A 25506-nucleotide genomic window follows, 5' to 3' on the forward strand; every position below is an offset into this window, starting at 1 on the left:
CATAAGAGAAGTTTTGTATTGTGTGAAACTTTGTTGTAGAAATTGTAGAGAAAATGGTTTTGTTTGTGGTGTTTTGGGGGGGAGTGTTGGTCATCTTTGCTCTTTTGTAGCCTGTGTTGTTAAGGGAATGCACTTTGATACTTGATGCCTTTAGGATTTTCTGAGGCACTGATGCCTTTATGGTATATCACAGATACCTGTTAGTGCTGTAGTTGAACTGAGATGGTAAAGGCACCCTTGCCAAGACATGGTCTGCAGGATGAAGTAAGACCTCCGGGCTGTTGTGGTCTCTTAACTATGTTCTGCCCTTGAAAGTGCAGGCAAATCTGACCACTTGCGGGCATGTATGGAGAGGCAGAAATGAATGGGAAAACCTCAAAACACATTCTCCTGCCCGTTTTACCATCCTTACCTAACCCTGTCACTACAGTGGCACTGCTGTGGCTATAGTGGTGAGATGGCAGATGCACTGAAAGTCATCTGCAGATCGTTAGTATTCACATCCATGTCACTTTTACCCATTTCAGTGTTGCTCTAAATAACAAAAAATTGATCCCTGTGAGTCTTAGTTTGAGCCTTAGTTTGGTTCTCTGGACACAAATTGCTGGAGGAAGAACTGGATTGTGTCCTTTGGTCAGTCTTGTATCAAACAAATTACATAGTTGAACTGTTAAGGACTAATGCTTCCGTGAGTGTACCTTATATTAAATACTGTTAATCAAAGTTCAGCTGCTAGGGATCTTACATGGTGGGTTGTATTTTTTATAATTTTTTTTAGATAAGCGTGTGGGCCTATAGTAACTGTTAAGTTTATTCATAAATCTAGATATTTTTTCATAAATCATATGCCTGTGATTTTAATGGTCCTTGAGGAAAAACACAGGCAGTTATGTACCACTTCCTCAGAGATACACTGCTTCTCCTATTTGCCTGTTCTTTTAAATTCAAATACATGCAGTCTGTTTCACAGAGGTTTTTGTAGACTATAGTTTACTTGCATTTTGCTGATGAATGGTTAGGCATGCTTTTTGAGAAGGGATATTTCAAGCATATCTTATTCTTAGTCAGGGACCTATGGTTTCGAAGTCATGAAAATGAAGAGTGGTTTATTACCATGCTTTAGAGGTGAGCTTGTTGAGTTAATGGCACATGACCTTGAAGCACAGAGATCTTAGTTTGATCCCAGCTCTAAATTCTTCTGAGACTTTGGACCATGGGTACACTTACTCTTGTTCCTTTGTGATGAATTCAGAATAGTACCACCAATCCTTTCTTTAGTTCCTAGGTCTCTTCAAAGTTGTCCTACAAGTTCAAGAGTTAGAAACAAACAAAAAACAGAGAGAGGAAGAGAACTATTGACAGCCTAATGCCAAAATAGTCTTGTCTGTTTAAAAGTGGGCAGAAAATTGGGTAGCAAACTTGTCAATGCAGGTGAGATTGAAAAATCAATCAATCAATCAATCACAATTTCATTGTGCTTCCTTGTTTGCTTTTACCCTCTGTTTGCATCTTGCTTTCTGTTCTTTGTTTTATAATTTGGTAGTCTCTGTTCCCTTTGTGTAGTGATTTTGCAGCAGTGTTCTGCTTCTGATTAGGACTTCTAGATGCAACCAATGATAAATACAAAATAACGGTCACCCTGACATACTTTCTGTCAAACTCTGCTTCTGGTGAATTTATTTCCCCTTTATTTCTTTCCGTGGTGCAAAGCACAACAAACAGCTGCTTCTACCAGCAGAAAGCTGGAAGAACTGACTTTCCCACTGTTCATTTTCCCTTCAGTCCATCTGGATTTCTCCTTAGACCTAGGGACAGATGTGCTATGCCTGTGCAATTGTATAACATGCTGTTGCTTGCTTTTCTGCCCTCAACTCATAATGAAAGAACCTAAATGATTATAAAAGCTTTAGCACCAGCTTCATTTCATTTTAATAGCCCGATAAAAGCAACCAGTGAGCAAGCTGCTGGCTCCAGTACTCCTGCATGAGGAATTAGCAAAACAACATTACTGGTTCTTGACAAACAGCAGTGACAAATCCAAGAATATTCTCCAAAAAGAAGCCAACCATGTGTTATTGAATCCAGAGACTCACTCTTATGCATGCTGGCTGCCCTGAACTCTTCGTTTGAGGTTGAGAAGTCGGCACTTTCTCATCATTTGTTTTGCATTCTGGCTTTTTCTTTATCTTCTGTAAATATCCTTTGCAGTGTTTCCAGCAATGCTGGCTACTGCCCAGGCACCCGATGAGCTATTCCAGTTAATTTGTGTGCATGGAGGTGCATTCAAGGTTTTGCGTTTTATGCATGAGACTGGCTCATCTGGCTGCCTCCTATGCTTTCCCCCTGCAATCATAGAATCATAGAATGGTTTGGGTTGGAAGGGACCTTAAAGATCATCTAGATCCAGTACTATACTGCATGTGCCAAGCACAGTCTGTTTGCTTTAAAAAGCAGGAGTCTCCCCATAAAGCCCAAAGGAACCCCAAGATGTGCCTGCCACAAGGCCCCTGGTTACCTCACTACTTTGGGGAGGAGTGGGAGAGGAAGCATGTTCATCTCATGGGGCCCAGCATGTGGAGTCTTCCGTCCTGAGCAACAATTATCCTGGGACCCCCTCTGTTTACCTGAGGTTTTTTTAAGCGTGCCTTGAAGGGTGCCTATACAATCAATATATTGTGTATTTCAAAGTATTCAGAAATTATAAAACTGCATACTAACCCTCATCAAATATAAACAAGTACCAATCACTTATGTATTAGCCTCTAGTGTTTTGCTGTGTTTAAGAAACAAAGCAATGCTCAAGTTTTGGTACCTACATGGACAGCCAGTGGTCTGCTTTCAGATGTAATACTTGTCAGAGTTGTTGCACCCTGGTACTTTCTCAAGAATGGTGAAACTCCCAGCTGGGCAGGTCAGAAGATCTCAGCTGTTCTGCCATGCTTTTTTTTTTAATGGTTTGTGGTTAGGCTTTGCCTAAGCCCTCTTTTGCAGAGACAATACATGGTTCTGAGAGGTCTGGTCCCCTCTTCCCTGTATCTTCCTTTGTTTTCCTTCTTTCAAGCTGAAAAAAACCCACCTTTTGAATTTCATGTGCTGAATCTAAAGATGTAATGATTGCTCTTTTCCAGGAAAATATTTCAGCATTTCAAGCTGTCCTAAGACATTAACTGAGTATGTGCATTTCCAAAAACATCTGGTCAGCTGGAGCAATTAAAAACTGCAGTATAAGCTAGAACAAGACAGACTAGAAAAGAGATGTAGATGACCTCAGGGCAAGTGAGAGGATGAAATTATCCCAAATCAGAGCCTGGGGAAAGAATTAATATCCCTCTATCTTGTGTTGTGTTCTAGTAGTTGTGCATTAGGTACAAATAAAGGAACTGAGACTTCTTTCTGTGCCCCTCTAGCCTGGAAGAGCGTTTCATAAGTTTGTATGGACTCTTCAATTTCTTTGCTTTTGCAGAACAGGGTGAACAGGACAGCATCATAATCTTTCCCTCTTTTCCAGATCTTGTTTCTCTGTTAATATTCATTTCACTGTTTGTACAGATCATTTGCCAATCATCTAGATGGATGTGGTAGCATGTATAATATTTTTTAATTTCTATTATTCTGTGATTCAGTTGTGTTCAGCAGTGTCACTGGCAACAGCATAACTGTTCATGATCTGGTGTCCTGTTCCCTTGTGCTTCTCTCCTTGCTTCTTCTTACTGACCTGTGTAGAATGCTTGTCCTGTTGTTTCCAGTCTCCTGATGTCTCTTCTGGTTTAAGGGAGTTTTTCTAACCTGTTAAGAATGCCTTTAGTACTTTTAAATTTGCAATTTTGTTACAGCAGTTCTGAAGTAGGACAAGAATTTCCAAGCGGTCAGTCTTAGACTCTTGGTGCTTTGTGGAGTTGTTATTTTTGGTGATCTTTGCTGTTTAGTTGTCAATCTCATGTTGATGATCTCCCTCCCCTGCCAAGATCAGCAGGTAGAGTTCAAGGACTTACGATTACTTTCAGAAATGATCAGGGAACTTTGTAGCTTGATGGTTGCAGACAAAATTTTGAGATTTCAATCTCTTTAAACAGAGTTATAAAAAAGTGAACACAAAACCATGTCATGTAAAGAATTCCAACAGTGTGCTGCTGCAAAGCCCTACAAATTTTGAAGTGAAGAATTTCTTATGATGATGTTTCCCTTGCTTTTTACTTAAATGAACATTGTACTGTTCCAAGAGTGGTCCATGTGGATGTGCCTGGAAGAAGTAATTGAGTTATCTCACAGATGCAGTCATTCTGGATGGAGGATTTTGGTTTGTTTGCTTTTTGCCCTTGGTTTGTTGTTTGGGTTTTTTGTTTCATTTTGTTTTGTTTTTTTTCCCCTTGCAAAATACTGTGTGAACATGGGGCTATGGTAAAACAGCTTTGTGATGTGGATTTTTTCTTTTCTTCCTCTCCACCCACGTCTCCTCCTGCTATTGGGGAAATGAAAAAGCAGTCCTTCACTTTTATTACCTGATGGTATAGTTGCAAGCCTTAAAAGATTACTGAAAACTTCTGGATGAACTGGGTTGTAAGTGTAAAGAACATCCTCTAGCGTAAAGATTTCCAAACTGCCCTATGAGTACCACTGATGGCACATGAGCTAGACCAGACAGATGCAGATACTGTCTGCTTGTGCACGTGTAGGATGTGTTCATATTGATGTAATATCAGCTATGTTCTTCTGAAACTTCTGTATTAAGTAGGTTGCTGAAGCTCAGTGATGACCAGGGTCTTATTTCACCCCTTGACACATCACCTTCATGTTGCAGCATGTTAGGAATGTTGCTGTGATGCCAGGTGTGCAATTCTCTGTGAAGATGTTTCCTCTGTTTTCCTTATTTGTCTCGTTTTACCTATTTCTACAATAGCTTTGTGGCATAGATGGTTGCTTAGGTTATTGGTATCTCTAATACTAAATTTAAAAGCTGAATAAAATAACTTCTCTAGTTTCTTTGGAGAGAGAATGAAATTTTTCAGCAAGCTGGTATCTTCTCAGAAAAATATTCCCTGCATGGACTCTCTCTTAGAGTGCTGGGTAGCAGCCACATCTGCTTCAAACCATGAAGGCCGTGACTTTCAGGGTTATGGACTATAGCCTGTGAGTCTTCACCTGCCTGGACAGGTTTCTGTATGCCTGGATACATTTGTTGGCTCATGATGTGATCTCATATTCACAAGCATCTTTTGTCACGAGAGCAGAGGTGCATGGAGGGAACAAGCTGTGGACAGCCAGAATACCTAATCTAACATGAATAACGTTCTGCTGTATTACTGCTGTCCCTGTAGATGCCAAAGGGATATATATGGCTTTGCTCTCTTAAACAGCAGGAGAAAGGGAGCAGGAAGGACCCTTGATAGCTTCTACAAACAGGATTAAGTCAGGGGGAGCCCAAAAGCCTGAGGAACAGCTGACAACCTAGCTGTCTCCAGCAGGCTCCCTGTGGCTCTCACCATTGCTTTGTCCCTTTGCAGAGGGTTCCCCCAGATCATCTGGCTGCCCTCTTCTCCACCCCGGGACGGAGGGCAGCAGCACAGTACTGCTGTTGCTGTTGGCACTGCCTTCCTGCTCTGCCCACCCTTAGTGCTCAGCAGCGATGTGCTTTACCCCGCCTGCACCATCAGTCACCTTTGGTTTAAAGGTGTCTCATTTTTTACCTGAGGACAGCAAGGGGCAGCCATGTGTGAAACTGTGCTTAACGTCTGGTTTTCAGCCCAACCAACTCATCTTCTTCCCACCTCAATCATGCTCTCCAGGCAGTTCATGTGATGTTATAGAGAGATCTGAACCAGAGTCTCTGATCTGTAGAGTGTTGGATTGAGCCTTTGCTTTCACAAGGAAGAGCAGCACAGCTTGCCTTAGCCAGCAGCTGGGAAATCCTGCCAAAGGCTGGGCTTCTGGGACTTTCTTGTTTTTATCTCAGGGGTAGATTAAAACTACTTGAGCATAGTAGAGAGGTCTTGGCAATGTTGTAAGCTTTGACTTTTAAAAAATTTTTGTTTTCCCCCTTCTTTAAAACTGTTACTTTAGGTAACAGCTTTGTTTAAGTTTTGTTCTGACAGTGGGCTCTTAACAAGAGGAAAAAAGAATCTTTTTCATTAAATATTACCTGCTGAATACTCTGGCTTTATGTCTAACTGTGCCTGTGCATATGAGCTAGGTAAATCAAGCCCAACAGAGATAGAAGACCTGTATTTCCAATTACAATCAGCAGTTTTCCAATTTCCCTGTCACTTCTGAGCCTTTGAATTTTGCTCTTGAACCTAAGTCTTAATTTTTTCCTTAGTACTTCATCCCTGCTCATGGGTGTTGTTTGTGAGTTTATAAGCATTGTCTCTCTACTAACTCTGTTCAGTGTAGTTTGTAAGTGGGTAAGCATGAGGAGATACTTAACTGAAGAGATAGCTGCCAGAGATGTAACTAAGTAAGTATTTCTGCTGCGTCTGACTTCAGTGCTTCAAAAGTGTTTTTAGTATTTAGATGTGGTTTTAGTTTTTTTATTCTCCTTGCCAAGCTTGAAGCATGTTTTGTTTCATTTCTGTTCCCTACAAATACCAAGTACTTTATTACTTAGTTCTGTATTAGACTAGGGAAACCCACTCATCCGGATTATGAACAAGTTGGTTAAATTCTTTATTTAGGGACATAAGCAAATAAAAATTCCCTGTGTAATGCATTTCACACCAGAATCATTCAATACTTAGAAAGAAAAAAAACAGCTCTTCAGCTGTAAAAATGTTTTCCACTTCATGAATTTTTATTGAGCACATTTTTTTCCTGCTGTTCAAGTTAGTAAGTCTGTGAGCCTGATCTAGTCAGCTGGTGAGTCAACTAATAATTTTAAATGAGAAAGAAAAAAGCAGGAGAAAATGTTTGGTGTGGACATCTAGTGTCTACATTGTGTTGTCCTCCTACCTTTTCTCTGCTTGCTGTGGTCAGTGACTTGCCTTTGGCATTCACATGAGTGAAAATATCTGCCTCCTGCTTGGAGAGCCTTGTGCCAGGACTGAAACTGGAGCATATTGTTCCATCATTAAATGGGCAACGTTGAATACTTGGGAAATTAACAACAGCTGCAAGTTCTTCAGTTATTTTTATTTGTACTGTGGCTATATTTTTTCTACTGTGTTTGTGCTGAAGTCAAAAAGAGGAAAGGAAAATAGATCCCCCAAGAGGCTGACTTTTTGCTTTTAATTAAAAAAGGCCCTGCTGAACAAAAGCATCCATAAAACAGTACCAAGGGCAGCCTAGCAGTTTATTCAGTATTACGTGGGCCCCTTAGTCTGGTTACTGGTATAAATTTCTGGGGGTTTTAGTGGCACCTTGGCGCATGGTGAGGTAGCTGGCACCTCCTTGGTCTCCTCTCTCCTTTAAAAGCCTTACTGCCCATAGCATCTGTCTTAGCCTTTTGCAAATACTGATGGTAACAAAGCAATTTTCTTTTTTATTTATGTTTTGTGCTCCTAGCCACACATAAGCCTGAATCCATGGCAGCCACTCTGTTCAATGGCCTTTGACTGAGGCCCTAAAATCAAGCTAAGAAGCTTAAGAGAATGGTTTTAAAACCGGGTTTCTTAAGTATCCTTTAATAGTCCAGTGACTCAGATTTCTTCCCAGAAATTGCACAATCATGTGTCAGGCATGACAAGGCCCACACTTTCAAATGAAAGGTCAGTGTGGGCCCATGAATTGGCATCTTGCTCTGGTACCAGAAGGGTCCAGGCTTCTGCTATGCTCCTTCCCCTGCAGTACGAGGCAGCTCTGTGGTTGCAGAGGGGAGATGAGGAGGTGATGCTGGGGGAGAATGGGCCCTTTTTTGCCTTTAACTGAAGAGGGAGGTGATTAAATTCTTTTGTCTTTTTATGTGATTAACTCATGTCAAGACATCCATTCCTTAGGCTGGACATCATAGAAAATTGCATACCACTGTGGGAATTCATTGCCATTCCTTTTAAAACATTGAAAATGTTTTGGTAGATTTCTGGATTTGAGTGGAAGCAAATAAGGGAGGTGCTTTGCTGTTCATACTCAGTAACCTTAAACTTCAAGGGCAAAGCAAAACCTCCTCCCTCTAGCCCTTGTGCATGTACTTAACATCACTACCTGTGAACACAGGGTCCTCTTCGTATATGGAGTCCTATTCACCTATTTGAAGGATTGAGGCTTTATTGTGTGTCTGTTTTCTGATTTTGGAGTCTGTAAACTGGGGTAAAGATTGCTTCTGCTATAGAGAAACATAGTTTTATTGACATGAGTTGGCACTGCTGCATTTAAACTATTAGAAGTTTTCATCTTTTAATTGAAAAAGAACAACGTAATGGTAAGCATGAGCCAAGGGGAAGCAACCTCTCAATGGTGAGGTGCCAGGCTTAGCCTCTCCCAAATTAGAGGCTAAGCACACCACAGAACAAGGCAGATTTTTCTGCCTTGAGCTGTGGGAAGATAATAAAAAGATTTCTGCCCCGGGTTGGCATGAGGAGCTGTAGCTAGTTCATGCTGTGTCATGCTTCTGTGTCAGAAAGAGCTCCTGGTTTGAAATGAAATTGTAGGTGAAAAATGGGAGTGCCTGCCTTACATTGAGGTGGTGCACCAGCCATCTGTCTGCAGTATAAAAATGACAAAGCCAGTGGAGTTTTCCCCTCACCAATACCACTTGTGAGATGCTGTGTATGGTGGCCTGTCATTCAGAGTCTGCCTCTGTGATTTCTTTGGCTGACACCCTGTTGGTTTCTGACCTGTGAAGCCTTTTTGGAAAAGTGCTTGGAAGGAGCCTTGTCTGTGGCTCAAAGTCCATGCTGTTTACTCCAGTTTTCCTACTCTGCTGCTTGATGGTTTTGTTGCTGAGGAGCAGAAGAGAGGAGGGGAAGTAACTTGACTGAGGAAGACATCCTTCTGGATAATACACATCCTGAGAAGTACACCTGCAGAGTCAAGGACAATGACTGCAGCATGATTCTGGTTTGATGCCTCGCTTCTCACCTGTTGACTCCACTTGGCATAAACCCTGGTGAAAAAAGGAATTAGCACCAAGTTTTATTCCACTTCTCATCTTGCCGGTTGTCTTTGAAACATAATTATGTGTTTTCTTCTCTGGCCTGCTACTTCTATTCCACTTCTTTTTCCCTGTCCCTGAGTTGACATTTGTGGTTACTGTCTAAATGGTCCTTTGCCTGGAGCAGAACCTCCCTGGAAAAATGTAGGAACCATGATGCTGCTTTATTGCCTTTGTTCTGTGGTGCTGTTTCCCTCTGGGATGAACCCTGTAGCGTGGGGAAGAGCAGCTGGCAGGCCTGTGAGGAGAGGGACAGCAAGCCCATCCTGTCCCATGGAAGCAGAAGCAATGTGCTTGATACCTCTGGAGTTACCCACTGCTTGCATGGGGATTGGACTTGCTCAATTTACACAACATTGTCAATGCTGACCAAATATGCAAGTGCATCTGTGATTGTTTCTGAGCTGTTGGTGCTATTTCCATCTGTTAATGTGGGCAGGCACTATGAAAATCCTCAGCACTTTCAGTCTAGTTGGATAATTTTGTAGCTGTTAGGTTTATAAATTAAACATATATGGCCATATCTCATACTATTATCCAGCCCTAGCAATACCTCTAGGCAGGGATCTTGGGCTTTTTGGAGTGTAGACCACATGCTAATGGAGTGCAAATGTTTCATTTATACCTCATCTCTCTCTTGCAGTTCTCAGTTGCACAATGTCCCTGAGGTAACTTCAGATACTCTTTGTGAGGAGATAACCTTAGTAAAGAGATCTGTGATGTCTGTGTCAAAGGGAAGAGTGGAGATAATTGCAGCATCCTGACTTTTCTTTGTGTCTTGTCAAGTAACTTCCCCACATGTGAATATATTCTATCATGTGCAAGCAGGAATAAAGAACATAATATAAGATGAACCACATGCCACGAAGGTGTTAACTAGAGGTCCAGCAGTGATGGCTAGGAAACTTGCATTTCAGCTATTATTAGAGGAAGCTAAAAGCTTGATGCATTCCCAGGAAAATCCACATTTATGGGCAGGTGTTTGAGCAAGGAGCATGCACTGATTCAACAACAGAGGGGGTGTGTAAAAGGCTACCCACATCCAGTATGTCCTTCATCAAGTTGTGGGTGATTTAAGGGATGAAAAGCAGTATGAGCCAAGACATGGCTCCTACACTGAGAGATTATTTGAATTTGTTTGATTATGTGTATCCAGTATGTCTATCAAGACAGTCATCTTTGGAACCCGCAGTAGAACATTGTTGTTGTTTAAGCCTCCCCCTCTTTCTGGGAAGCTGAACTGGAAAAAACTCAGGTGATCACTCAAGCCAGCGACCCTTTTAGAAAAGGGCCAAATGCTTACATGCTTTTGATTTAAATGATGACATTTGTCAACACTCTTAATGGATTATGTTGAAATTTGACAAACTGGGACATTGGAGATTATTGTTTAGGTACATTCAGGCTCCTAACAGAAGAAAAGCAAATGTTATGATCTTACGTAGGAAGTTACTTCATTTGCAAAAATGCTGTGTCATTAGTAGGCATTGTTACTTGCTAGAAAGAGTCCAGTTGCTGTTTGAGCCCTTTCATAGGAAATACTCCAAGGAAAAAATGCTTAGTATTTCTTTCTGCTCAAATAAGTAGTTGTGAGGTACAGCTGTTGGATTTGTCTTACTGAAAAGTAATAATCATATTCTATCACTATAGCAGTGTATTAGATGAGTAGGAGTGAGTTTAGATTCTTTGTTTAATTTAAAAGGCCTTGATGTTCCAGGCTACCTGGTGAGTGTCTGCCCAAAAGCCACAATAGAACATCTCCTGGAAAGCTTGAATTGACTTGTTAAACAAATAGAAATAACACTCTGTGAGACTCTCGCTGTTTCTTTGTTTGTGGAGAATTTTTTGGCCTGAGAAAGATAAATGTTTGCTGCCAATCAGTAGGAACTTCATAAAGACTGTATGCAAGAGTAGAAAAACCCAATTACTGGCCTGGATGAACCCAAACCCATGAACTCCTTGCAGTGTTCCAGGAACTGAGTCCCAAAGCAAACCGTTTTCTGGACTGCAGCGTGGAGGTAATTGCATTTAGTCATTCTGATATTCCCCCTAACGCAGCCCTATTCAGTGAGCTACCCTTGCAGACCAGACCATGTTCACCTTTGCTGTGTTGCTATGCAAGTTCTGGTGTCTAAGGTAGTTAGTCTAATGTAACTGAACCAAATTAACTGAAGTTTCCTCTAGAGCTTTTTCTCCAGTCCCAAGTTTGGTTGTTAAACCAGATTGGGCCTGAACCATAAATTATGTGTCTGTGCTTTTCCCTTTAGAGACTGAGGTGCCTCGTGAGGATGTGAATGACAGTAATCATAGAATAGTTTGGGTTGGAAGGAACCTTAAAGATCATCTAGTTCCAATCCCCTTGCATGGGCAGGGGCACCTCCCACTAGATCAAGTTGCTCGAGACCCCATCCAACCTGGCCTTGAAGACCTCCAGGGAGGGGACATCCACAGCCTCTCTGGGCAACCTTTCCAGCGTCTCACAGCCTGCACAGAAAAGAACTTTTTCCTAATGTCCGACCTGAATCTCCCCTCTTTAAGCTTCAAACCATTGCCCCTTGTCCTCTTACTATACATGTGTAAAAAAGCCTACCTCAGCTTTCTTGTAGGCCCCCTTCAGATATTGGAAAGTTGCTATAAGGTCACCATGGAGCCTCCACTTCTCTAGGCTGTTAATGATGGCTGTTAATGGAAGTATCTGTAGGTAAGCAGCTGATAATTCACTGTTAAGCAGGTGGGAGTTCACCAAGAACAAATCTTCCTCCAGCAGGGTGTTGAAGTAGACACTTCTTGAAGAAGTATCTGGATTAGATGGCCCCATGTCAACTTCATGAAGAAGTTCAATAAGGCCAAGTGCAAGGTCCTGCACCTGAGTCAGGGCAACCCCAAGCATAACTACAGGCTGGATGGAGACTGGATGGAGAATAGCCCTGAGGAAAAGGATTTGGGGGGGTGAAGGACATGGAGCTGTTGGAGCCAGTCCAGAGGAGGACCATAAAGATGACCAGAGGGCTGGAGCACCTCTCCTACAAAGACAGGCTGAGAGAGCTGGGGCTGTTGAACCTGGAAAAGAGAAGGCTCCTGGGAGACCTTATAGCAGCTTTCTGGCGTCTGACGGGGACTGATAAGAAAGCTTGGGAGGGACTTCTTATAAGGGCATGTAGTGATAGGACAAGGGGTAATGGTTTTAAACTGGGGAAGAGAGTAGATTCAGGTTAGACATTAGGAAGAAATTCTTTAGTGTGAGGGTGGGGAGACTCTGGAACAGGTTGCCCAGGGAAGCTGTGGATGCCCCCTTCCTGGAAGTGTTCAAGGCCAGGTTGGATGGGGCCTTGAGCAACCTGGTCTAGTGGGAGATGTCCCTGCCCATGCAGGGGGGTTGGAACTAGATGATCTTTAAGGTCCCTTCCAACCCAAACCATTCTATGATTCTGACTTGCTGGGATATTTTTTAGAAACTGCTTTTCAAATATTAGACTGTTTCCAAGGGAACCTCTTTAATCTCCACTGTATTCAAATTATAACTTATTTAATACACACATGTGTGTAATCTGATTTGAGCAGATATTCCTAAAAACAGTGTAACATTTGACATGATGGGTATACATGATGGGTTTCTAGAATAAGCTCTTGAAGGTGATAACTTGCCTTGGCCTAACATCCTTACAGAGGAACAGCACTTTCCTGATGGTAGATTTCTTTTTTCGCCTGCACTGGGGTTTGGTCATGGACTCTGCATCTTGTTTCTTGAGACTGAGGAGTTGCTGCTTTTGGTGTTACAGATATTTTCAGGACTTCAAAGCACAAAGAATTTTGATCCAGTATCTGCAAGTCTGGAATAAATATCCCAGCAAATTGAAAAGGGAAAAGTCTTAGTTGAATAAACAAATATTTTGGTTTCTAATGACTCCTCATAAGAGATTCTGAGGAAGGTGTGCATCACTCGATTAAATGTCAAGAATGAAAAATAAGGTAGTAGGGAGGGGAGGGAGAGCTGCTGTGATTATGCAGCTGCACTCAGTCCTGTCAGCTCTCTCACTCTCTCTGTACAGAACAAATGAGAGCATGAGGGATGCGTAACATCAACAGAACAAAGCCCAGGAACTCCCAAAGCAACTGTCCTGAGTCGTGGTGACAATCAAAGATATCTGTTCTCCTGCAGTCTTTGATGGGCTGTCGTAGCTTAACTAACTGGCATCTGTAGCATGATGCTGTTACTGCCTCGCTCTTGTCTGTGCTGCAAATGGCTGAGAAAATTGAGTTCTGAATCCGTCTTTATTTGCTTACTCTTTCTTTGCTTTGGTTTTATTATTATGGGAATTGAAAGATGGCCCCTGAGGATTTAAGTACTAGGTAATTTAAAGGCTCTTTTAATTCCTAAGGCAGTAAAGTGGAAGAATGAAATGTACATAGGAAACTGGCAAAGTTGCTGGTTCAGCATGAACTGAAGGGAGTAAATGTGGGCAAGGTTTTTAGATAAAAATAAGGGAAACCCAAATCTAGACTTTGCTCTTAATAGTACTCTAGGTGGTATCAGCTCTGTGAGGAGTGAGTGCCTACCTAGGGCTAGTGCTGGAGATGTACCAAGCTTCCAGTTCCTAGTCAAAGGAAAGCAACTTCCCTATCTACGTCTTAATGGTGATACTGGTCATTAGAGGCTTAAAAATAAAATAATTCTATCATCAAATCCTATTTTCTGTAAAAACTAGTAATTGTTTTGGTTTGTTTTTTAAGAGTCTGAGAGTGGAAATAGTGAGTATCCTCACTCTTGGTCTTTCTTTTGATTCCTGACAAATGATCCCTTCCCCCCATGCACCCTACTTTATGGATTGTTTTATAAAGTAGCTTATCACTTACTCTGTAGTTAAAGAATGCAAACCTTGCTGTTATTTCTCATGCACATATAAAAGGAAACAAATAATTGCAGAAGCTAAATTCGATTTTGGAATAGATCAGCTGCTTCTAAGGGAGTTAAGAGGGTACACGTTTCCTTCCAGTTGGAATAAAAAAACCTGACAGCTACCCCCTTGAAGCTGAAGAGGCTCTGATGCAATGTGGCATCTTTTTTTACCTTTCTCGGAGGAAAACACTTTAAATATATGACATGCCTCATGCTTTCATGCAGATCTACTAGCAGGACTTTCAGTGTGAGGTTGGTTCCGCCAGGAGGTTTAAAACCCCCGGCGTTGATGTTTGGGCAACTGTTGCGGGAGGGCGCTGTCCGCGGTGCTGAGGGTGCTCCGAGTGGGAGGGAAGGAGGTGGGCAAGAAGGAGGCCAACCCCATGCCGTGCTTGCTGTGGGCTCTGGAAAACGAAGGTTTTTTCTTTTTGTCTTCCTTTCCCCTCCCTTCATGCCCCCCCCCCTCAGGAGACTGATGAAAGGATTATATTCGATTGAGATTGTATCATTCTAGGACTGAAGTGCATTTGCAATTTACTGTGTGGAGAGGAAAAAAAAAATAAAATGAGTCTGGCTCCTGAAATGAAATTGCATGCGAGGGAGATTTGTATTTATTTTGCAGGAAAGGTTAATAGATCTGAAGTAATGCTGTGTGAGAACCTCCTATCTGATGGGAGGCTTACATTTATTCTAAATAAACCCACATTTATTCTAAATAAAAACATGATGATTAGTACAAGTGGTGGAATGCGAGCACCGTAAGAACTGATAAGAATTAGATGCTTGTGCTGATTTTTTTACTGTTGAAAATGTAGACTGATTAATTAAAGGTGGAAAAGTTGCTTCTTTTAAGAATCCTGTATGAGAAATAGCCCCATTTTTTCCTAGAGAACCATGAACAACTCCTTCTGAGATGTATGAAATTCGTTTTTTATGCTGTAAATTATATGACTTTGTAATCTTGCTCTTGATGAAACAACTGTGTATCTGGAGTAGTATTTGTTCTACTTACTGTTACTTGGGAGGAAAAGCTTGGTAAAAGATCAGCATCCTATTATACAAATTTCCTGCTGTTTCCTCATTACTGTAGTAAATAAAAATACTGTAACATAGCCCTGCTTTTTAGTAAGATTTGCTACTGTATTTTGTGATGAGTATTTTTTGAAGTCACTGGTAGCCTGGCTTGTGAGCTCAGTTTCTTAGAGTAGTTTGGAGATAGGCTACTTTTACCCTCAGCTGTTAGAATCACCTGGGAAGAAGTAGGGATGAATTTTGATGGATTTAGGCAAGGCTAAAGCAAAACGTATTTTCTGTAGTAAATTGTTTTCACCCTTAGGCTGCACTTTTCAGTTTCAGTCTATGTTGTCTTTTAATGCTAACGGATGATATTTTGCCTCTTTTCTTGGTTATGGAAGAGCATTATGCTCATATCCTTGTCTCTGCAAATCCAGTCTTTAAAGCGTGCAGCATGTGGAAGTCCTTCTGATTTCAGTGCACCATATCTAATGAGCAGCTTGTATCTCATAATGCTTTCAGGTCTTGTCTAGGCATTGAAATGGATGGTGTTCTGAAAATTAATAGTTTTAAAGGTCAGATCCTATAAAACATTGTGGTTCCTAGCCAATAATGTGCCTTCTGGAACTGACTATTTAGCCTAGAGTTGCACTGTAGATTGTCCCATCCTTTTGACTGGGCTTCATCAAGTACATGCCAGGTGCAGTGACCAATTAAACTGGAAGAGATTTGTGTGAGTGAGTTTTTCAAGAGGCCTTCTGTAACAGAGGCAGCAGACACAGCCTATTCTTTCTTAGATGCCGTGGAGCCACTTGGTTGGAAAGGTGTTGTCCTTCCCATTTCTTCAATTGCTAGTTTGATCTAACTGTGTGTGGAAGACAGAGTTCTGGGTGTATATTGGATAGGATTGTGTGATGATCAGAAATGAGAAGGCCTTGTTCCATGTCTTAGATACTTTTCATTCTTTCTTCCTAGTCATTGATGAATTAGTTCTAGAACAGCCCAGAGACTGTAGCCTCAAGAATCACTTGGATCAACTTGCACTCTCCTAATTTCTAGCATATACCCAGCTGAATGAGAGGAAACAGCCACTAAGTGAGTCATCCCAGAATACTAGAAGTCATTTTAATCATATCAGTATGTCAGGTTACTCTGTTAAATACCTATTTTTTTCCTTCTGAATCTACTTACTTGGTTTCCTATAATTGTAGTATATGATGGAAATTACATGTAGCATCTAGCTTTTTGTCTGGTTAAAAAGAAAGAGCCACACCCTTGTTGCTGATAACTAATAGGGATTCATTGACTTTGTGATCAATAGCAGACCTGTGCCTTCTACAGAATATGGCTTTGACCAGATGTCACAAACTCACTTGGAATGCCACTTCAGCATACAGGTAGCAGTTGCCCTCCCCCTGCCCTCCACAAACACGCCTGTCCACAGCAGGCTGTTTTTTGCATTGGTACCTGTAACAAAAAAGGACTGTGCTCATACTGGAAAGTATTTACTATCTGCAGATGGAGCTGTAGTTGTTACTACTTTTTAGTTATTATTTTTCAAAACTCCAGTAAAAGCATTAGGTGTGAATCCACTGCTCCCATGATTGCGAAGTGTAGTTCATTTATCAGATCTGGTTTCTTTTTGTTGTCCTGTGGACTGAAAGGTGATGATGTGCAATTTGAAGGATATTCCTGCTAGAGGTAGTATTTCTGCAAATCCTGCAAAGCATAGCTAGTGATCTGCAGAGTAGCATCTGACATTCAGTGAGCAGGCTGCCTGCTCTGTGTTCTCCCACACCATGTGCATATGTATGTACTCGCATTCTGTATTTCATGGTGTGATCAGAACCAGTCTTGGGCTAGTGTTTTACTAACTTCTCAGTCTCATTGTTCTTACTAGCAGCAGTAACATTTGCAATTGCAATCTGTGGTGGGAAGCGTGTTTCCTTGCTTTAAGGAAATCTGAATGAAATTAGAGGCCACAGAAAAGGACATCTTACAGCTCACACTGCATTCTGTCAAAGACAGGCTACAAGACAGATGCTGATTTACTTACAAAACAGCAAACAAAACCCCAAATCCTGTTTTATCTCTTTCCAAATATGCAGTCTTAAGAAATGTATTTAAGCATTATACTAATTCACATACCATTAATTCTCTGAATATTACACATACACACCTAATTAGACCTGCCTCATTTATTTAAAAAATGAACATACTCTTGTATCCATATTTTATAGCTTAGCCAGGTTGTTAAGGTTATAGAAGAAGGGGTTTTATAAGCAAAATATGCAGAGTCCTTCTCCTAGAAAAACTGAAAGCATCAGCAGAGCTGGTACTTAAGTTTAGTTTAAAAACCATAAACACATGTTTTTTGCTATTCTTGAATGGGTAAAAGGCTTTTTAAAGACATGAACAAATGCTTGTTAGGAACTCTGAGATACACCTACCTGTCTTTGTAGCGGAGCTAGCAGAGTGGGCACCAACCCTGATGTCTGAGTTCCTTTTGTTTTGCAGTTTCTTAAGGATTTAATAGTCAACTACAAGGACATTATTCTCCAAAGGCTCTGTGAGAATGAGAGCTTGATGCTGATAGTGTACATCCTCTCTCATTGCTTGTATGGCTCTCCACAAGCTTAACTAAGAGGCCAGTACAGCTCAGAAGAATAATCTGGATCTTGGGAAGAGACAGATGACTATAGCCTGCTTCAGAGGATGTGTGTGGGGTGGGAAAAATTAATCCATGTCCTGACTACTCTGTTAATCTCTGGTACCTGAGTGCTAGAGAGGCTCACATCCTTAGAGGCAATTGTATTTTTTTGTCCTTTTGTTGGCAATGAATCCCTGTGAGGTCTGCTAACCAGCAGTGGAGACAGTGGTTAGTAGCCACCTGCTTATTTTGGGCTTTACTGGTGCAGAGTTGCCATGGAGATCAGTAAGAGTGTTAACCAGGCAGGGACTGCAGCGGTTTGCCCTGGATGTGTAAATCCGTTTGACATGTCATGAGTCTCAGATTCGGCTGTGCTGCTCACATTGGAGGTCTGCTTGCTTGCCTGATTCCTTTGTAGGAGAGCTGAACAACTGCCCTGCAGTATACGTAGCACTGTGATACTAAAAAGAGGCAGAATCAGGGTTGGTACATACTGTTCAGGGGCCCATATAAAAGCAAAGTCTGGGCACTGAAGAATTTTTAGTGCAGGTGTCTAATCCCTGTAAACTAGAGGGAACTGTTACTTGCAAAACTTGCCTGTGCTGGAGCCTTTCTTGTGACAGCAGCAAGCATATTGGCTGTTTGAAATAGAGAATTATTAAGAGGCAGAAACAGAGATTTTTATCATTTGGGACATGTGGGAAGAAGGAATCTTCCCAACTAATTTTAGAATTTGTAAAGCAGATTAAAATACCAAGAGCAGAGTGAGCAGAATTAAGTGCTGAATATAAATGTGTTCTTTACACTCATAAAGGGTACTCAGGCTCCATGTCCTCAGAAATATTGCTGGGAAAATGTGAACTAAGATGCTCCAGATTGATAAAGGCTTTAAGGCTGTTGAGGTAAACGGTGACTCCTGTCAACAGAAGCTAAAGCTTGCGCATCTTGAAGACTGGTGTGAGCTTGTTGTATTAGTGGAAAGGCCTGACTGCACGCATCAAAAGCTGCTTCTCCTTCCCCCATCTCCTCTACCAGTCTTAACAATTTAATCCATAGCAGTTTGTCTTCATGGGCTGTAATTGATCTGTCTGTGATTTAGCTCATCAGATGCTAATTAAGGAGCTTGCAATCTTTGTTATGCATGCAGTGTGAGAGCCTGGGATCTAAACCCACTTTGTCTTAACTGGATTCATTTAGTATTCAGGGATTTGGGGAGGCTAATAAACTTACATGAGCTATTATTTAAAGGTGAGCTGCCAAGTGAACATGAAGGATGATGCAAGCACTGCCAGTGTGCCGAGCACTCTCTGGCGTTGGGGTGTGAGTAGCAGAGGGAATTGTTAAAACCCCAGCAAGATATTCCTTATTGCTCTGTGGAGGATGTCCCGGAACACCCTGGCTGTGTGAGATTGGACAGCACAGCTTGTGGTGAAGCTTCTGAAGCTGTGTCTGCAATGAAGATGGCATTTTATGCTAGCAGCGAAATTGGGGTACACACAAATATTTTATGCGTTGTCTATAGAGTTTGAGCTTGACATCTGGTTTTGCTTTTGTGGGTTTTTTTAAGTGCTGCTATTGTTCTGAGCTGCCGTCTGTGCTCTGGCAGTGCCTGTAACGATGTGCGCTTCCCATGTTGCCTGCACACACATGCTGAGAAAATGCCTGTCGCCATCCTTTAACAAGGATACTCTGGCAATCTGCAAAAGAGAACAATCCCCCTGGGCTGCAGAAAGCAGTTTCCTTTCCCCGGTACTTTAATGAACCCTTGAGATATTTCCAAGCTGTAGGAAGAGGAAATGGCATGTGTGGGTTCCCCGTTCTGCTCCTTTCCGAGCCTGGCGCCACACGCCAGAGGCTTCCAGAAAGGTGAATAATTCCCTGAAATCTTTGAGTTGACTGTGTAGTCACACGCATCGTGTCGTCAAACCAGTTATGCCTTGGAGGCCTCTTAAGTGACTACACTTAACACAACAGGCTCTTTGAGTTCTCATGGTCCAGTTCTGCCAGGGAATACCTGCACCTGCATCCTGTGTCTGCAGCAAAATACTGCCTTTGGTTGTGAATCATGGGAAGCTGTGGGGCTCCACAGACAAAGCCCTGCATAAGGGATCTGAACCCTGGCAGGGCCTGCTGCCATTCACATGAGCTGACTCGCCAGTTGCGGTGTGTGTCAGGATTGGGAAATCTTTGAGAATAGAAACCCTTTCTCATTGCTCAAAGTCACAGTATTTATAAATACTCTATGGCTTGTGTTTGTAATTGTACATTGTCCTATGTAAATATTAATTCCATGTTTCTCTTTCTTTGTAGTGTACAGAGGCCAAAAAGCATTGCTGGTACTTCGAAGGATTATATCCTACATATTATATGTAAGTAGTCATCACTTTTCTTTTTTGTGTTTCCTGGTGCTCAGGAAAGGATTAGATTTTGTAGGGTCTTTGAGTGTTGTTCTTTCACTAATCATACTTTTTCCATAACTTTTCTGAGACTTTTTCTAAACTAAAAGTGAAGATGCAATATGTCCCATCTCTTTCCCTTTCTTCTTATTAAAAAAAGTGTACAGACTTGTTTTGCCACCCAATCCAGCTGACCTTTCCATCTGAGAACAAAATGCAAGATCTTAAACAGCTCTTATTTCAGAATGCTGAAAGGAAACCTAAGCAGAGCCTGTGAGGACAGTTCTCCCTTTGTTTTGAACAAAGGCAGGTAATCGGGCAGAATACCAAGGATGCTTTGAAAGTAAAGTTGTCCCTTTTGTTTAATTTAAGGAGTTGGGATGATTAGTTATCCGTGGTATAACTGTCCCTCGAATGAGTGGCATCTATATTCACATCAGGCTTGGTTGTGAACCAAATGTCAGTGCATGATAGAGGATCTCTCTGAATTGCAGTTTCTGTTTAAATTGCTCACAGCAACAACAAAAAGAGGAAATGTGTGGGTGGGCGGTATCCTCCCTGTGTATCTGGGGGCAGAAAGGAGATAAATGTGCTAAACTTTGTTCCTGGTATGTATAACTTTCTAATTGCAAACATCTGTAAACATAAGTTTAAAACAAATAAAAATAAAGTGGGGTGGAGAAGTAGGTAGCGATATTAGGTTATCTGTTCCCTAAGCAAGCTCTTCCTTCCTGAAGGACTGGAAATTACTGTCATCTTTATGCTACCCAAGAACTTTCCTCCCTTTTCTTCTCCACCTCCAATTCATCTGCTAGAAATGGGAGCAAAATGCTAGAGACAAAAAGCAGCCAGGAAGACAGGAGCGAAACAAAGCTCACTGAAAGAATGAAACACTTTGTGGATTAATCATCTCTGAGCCAGAGTATTAACTGTCTAGGGGGTGTTTGTGTGTAGAACTCGCTGTCTTTTTATTCAGGTGACTGAAATGTTGAGAATTACTCATAAATGGCTGGCCAGATGGGTGAATTTAAATAAGTTCATTTTCTTTGCATGCTAATAACAATAGGACTGTGGTTCCACCTACGTTTTATTTTATTTTGCTGTAATGTGGGAAAGAAGCTGGGATGGCTTGAAATTATCAAAATCCCACTGTACCTTGACATTCAGGAGTGCATTATTCATCATCACCTCAGTATTCTGCTTGCTTTTTTGCCTACACGCTTTCACAGCCAGTGTTTGTCTCTCTTGGTATTACAAAGAGGTAGCTACTTGGATATTGGATCTTAGCTCAGATTCTTCATGCCACAGAGGAACACATACCAAGTCCTGCAAAAGCAAGGGGTACAAAGGAGAGGCTTGCTATCTGCAATAGATCTGATGCATGGAAGGTTGCTTTCTAATTGGTTTCCTGGAGGTTACTATTTTACTGTGTTCTTTGTGTGCTGAAATGGATTCTCTTCTAGAAAGCAGTGTGTTCATTTTCCAATCTGTCAAGTAGGTTAATTATAATTGCACACAGCTCTGAATATTGGAAGGAAAGGAGTTGTGAGAGGGGCCATGGTGTTGGTGGGTTGTTGGTTGATTTGGGAGATCTTTTAATGTGAAGGGAAAACCGTTGTGTATTGCCTATGTCAGATCAATCAGAAGTCTGTACTCGGGGTTGTGTGTGTTTGTGGTAGATACTGCAGAACCCTGTTATCACAGTCATTGCATAAACGTGTTGTGATTGCTGGTGTCCTGGATAGAGTAAGTAAATGGAAGAAAGGAAGGGGAAAGGGTTGGGAAGTGTGTGCTTGGCAATTATTGTGAGGGTGATGAGTGTCAGGTTCATGCTCTTGTTATTGACATGAGTGTAAGTGGGGAAGAAGAAGCACTAAGGGAAGACAGTAAGTGTCTGGGGATGACAAAGCTCAAAGGATAATGTGTGACAAGTGAAGAAATGTGGAAGGGAGGGAAGAAATGTTTTGAGTGCATAGAAACCGAATAGGTTTAAAGGGGGCATGCATCAAAAGTATAGGAAAGTCATTGATGTCTGCAGTGCCTTCTGCAATTTCAGGCTACTCTCACTTAAATAGGCCATCTGAGTCTTATTCCAAATGTACCTGAAGTGCTGATGGTTGGTGGAAGACATGGTCAAGATACTTCTGTAGTTGGCAATAAAGTGAATAATGTCATAGTGATCGTGTTTGCTGGCGAAAACACCTCCTCTGTGTGCAGATGCCAGCAGCACTTCAGACACTTGGGCTGTTTTTTCCACTTCAGAATTAGGAATGAATAGTAGAGGGAAGGCTGCCTTACATTTTGCTGTTGAGGAGTAGCTTGATTAGAATCCTTGTGGATATCCTCCTCATCGCAGGGTGACTTATATTGCCCAGTATGACTGATCAGTCTCATAGGTTTTTTCTGTTTATGCTGAGTCCTGTTGTTAGCTACCATCACGTAGGAGTGCTTAATGAGGTGATAAATTCCAGATGCTAGAACCTGCATGTTTATAATCCTCTCCTTTGCAGGCTCTGTGGCATGTCTGTAAAGCAGCATAAATGTTTTTGAGTATGAGTGGTAAGCACGTGTCCACAGTGCTGGAAATACCATGGCTGATGTCACTGGGTCAGTGAAGTGGTCGCTCACAGGGAGGGGTTGGCTGACTTAGAAAAGAGTTTTGATGCTCTCCGGTATTGAGTGAACATTAGTTCAGCTCTTCCTGTACTGAACTTTTAATAATGTGACATTCTAAGAGAAGTAGTGAGGGAAAGACAAAGTCTGATTAGAGAATCAGAGAATAACTCAGGTGGGAAGGGTTCTCAGGAGACCTCCTAGTCCAACCTCCTGCCCAGAGCAGGGTCAGCCATGAGGTCAGACAAGGCTGCTCAGGCTTTAACCAGTTAAATCTTGTGTCATCTTCCTCCTTGGAGTTTTCCCAACTTTTCTGAGCAATGTGCTCTGCCGCCTGTCAGTCCTCATGGAGGATGGGTTTTTCCACGTATGAAGTCCGAGCTTCTTTTTCTTTCAGTTTACATCCATTGTCTGTTTTCCTTCCACCTTGCACCCCTGGGAAGATCCATCCCAGGTACTGGCAAGCTGCTTTTGGGTCCCTCTGACACCATTTCTTCTCTAGGCTGAACATGCCCGAGTCCCTCAACCTCTCCTCATATGGCAAGTGCCCCAGCCTTGACTGTCTTGGTGGCCCTTGGCTGAGCTCACTCCAGTTTATCAGTTTCGTTCTTTTTACTGGGATGCCAAAACCAAATGAAATACTTTAGATATACCCCAGCAAGTGCTTAGTGAAAGGTGCTAGTTACTTTCTTGATGCCCTGGCTTTTGACACAGTCTGGGATACTGTTAGCCTTTGTTGCTGTCATGCAGACTGCTGCTCTACCATGACCCCTAGGGCCTTTTCAGCAGATCTAGTCCATAGCCAGCAAGATGTCCATCCTTTCCACAGGCAAGACTTTACATTTGTTTTTCTGTTTCATGAGGTTCCTGTCAGGCCATTTCTCTAACCAGTTTAGATCTTCGAGTGGCAGCCCTGCCCCTTGAGTTCATTGACTGATCGCCAGTTTGGTGCCATCTCCAAACTTTGTGAGAGTCCTCTATCTCCAGTTCCAGCAACACACTTGTCAACGGGGCAGGTCCTGACCTCTTTGGTACTATCAGCAGTTACTTCATACTCTCTAGGGAGTGTGTGAAGTGTTTACCACTGCCATCTGAGCCCCACCATCCACCCAGGTTGTTTTTACCCATCCAGCTGTCCACCTGTCCATACTGTAATGTCTGAACTTGGTTACAAGAATATAGTGCAAGACAGCGTGGAAAGCCTTGCTGAAGTTGAGGTAAATGACATCTGCTGCTCTTGAGCTTGTCCACAGGTACCATCCACTGCTAGTGAAGTGGTAGAAGCTCTTCTTGCTGCATGTGGTGTCCCTTACAACTGTCAGTTGTAGGTGAGGTTTGGCTTTCCTAACATCACACCTACCTGTGTATGTGATGATTTTTAAACTCCTCCTGTACTTACTTCCACCTCCTGAATACTAACTTGTTGCCTTGGAGCTCAGCCATGGACTCCTTGCTTGAGTATGTTTTGACTGCTCACTGGTGTGCTACTAGGTGAAAGACCTAGAAAGAAACATAAAAACTGTCTCTGGAAGAGAATGTTCACCTTTGCTGCTGGTAAATACGTGAAGAACAGAATAAACCTAGGGGAGTGCCAACTAGTAACCTCTTCCAATTCTTATCCAAAGCAGAACCTGAATTAATGTTAAAAGCATGTGCAGATGGAAGTGCTGTATTTTTAGGCTAATCTGTTGCTGCCATAGAAAGTAGTTTACTGCAGACAGCTGCATGTGGTGCACATTTATGTTTATTGGATCAGTTTATTTTTTTTCATTTAGAATTACTGTAAGAACATTAACGTAAACCTAAAAAAAATGAATGCTTCTGTTATTCTTCATTTTGAAAACATGTTCCTGCCCTACACGGGAATAGTCAATTTATTTCTTGTTGTGGAGGAGAACGCTGATTGTATTCTTTTTGTGGTTTTTCGTGGTTTTTGAAAGACATTTCTTGTGCATTTCCACAGATTCCTCTTCTTTTGCAGATTATTCATCTGGGTTTTGAATGTAACCCTTATGCGGCTGGTGGTCAGTCTATAATAATGATTTTGTGCATTATCAAGAACCTGCAAAATGTTCCAGATGAAAACAAAACAGAAAAGCAGTTTTTCTCTTGCTGGTATTCAGATAGCTTAGGGAGGGAGCGCTTCCTCCATCAACTTGTGTACAAGAGGCTGGGGAAAAAAAAAACACAACTAAACCAATCTAGACACATTGTTGCATGATGGGGGCTGCTTTTTGTGCTTCAGATCCTGTTATGTTTACTGCTTTTAATTAAGTTGGCTTTGCTGATGATAGGCTTAGCTTTCCCATTGCAATTACAGCTGCATGAAGTGTCAGCAGGTGTGTGCTTAGGGCAGTAATCTAGCTGTTGATTTATTCTTCCATTTGATTTGAAGCCAGCATGGAGGAGGGAGAGGAGAGGCAACATGAAGGTTTTTCACGCATGCAGGGGCCTTGAATGGCTGGCACTGTACAGAAGCAGAGACCTGGATTCAGGCCAGGGACACCAGTGTACCAGTGAGCAGCCACAGGAAGGACCTGTTTGCATATGTAGTTTAACACAAGAATGGAAGTGCACAGTTTGTATCATGAAGGAAAACTGCAGGCCATCTGTATGTGAGGGCAACAAAATCCCACCACCACTGCTCAGTCCTGCTTGGCCTTAAGCAATAAGGGTACAAAACATCACAGCTAGCTTCAATAGTCTGTGCCCTTAATGTGGTATATTCCTTGCTTCAAATAAGGGACTTGATTCCCGTCAAGATTCCCTTGATGTTGATGGATCTGTTGAGGTTGTAGTCCCAACTGCTGTAACCATGCAGCAACTAGATGCCATGCACTTGAATTTGCTTTTGTGG

The 25506-nt window shown here is 41.9% G+C and overlaps 1 protein-coding gene across 1 annotated transcript in view; it reads left to right on the forward strand.

The window, feature by feature from the left end:
• The window catches only part of VOPP1 (VOPP1 WW domain binding protein), a 65049-nt gene that overhangs the window by 22663 nt on the left and 16880 nt on the right, over positions 1–25506 (forward strand). The window contains exon 2 of the mRNA XM_051610632.1: positions 19951–20009. Within this exon, the coding sequence (XP_051466592.1) occupies positions 19951–20009 (59 nt within the window). The remainder of the gene's footprint in view (positions 1–19950; positions 20010–25506) is intronic.

This window comes from Apus apus, chromosome 2, assembly GCF_020740795.1.
Source record: "Apus apus isolate bApuApu2 chromosome 2, bApuApu2.pri.cur, whole genome shotgun sequence".
Lineage (NCBI taxonomy): Eukaryota > Metazoa > Chordata > Aves > Apodiformes > Apodidae > Apus > Apus apus.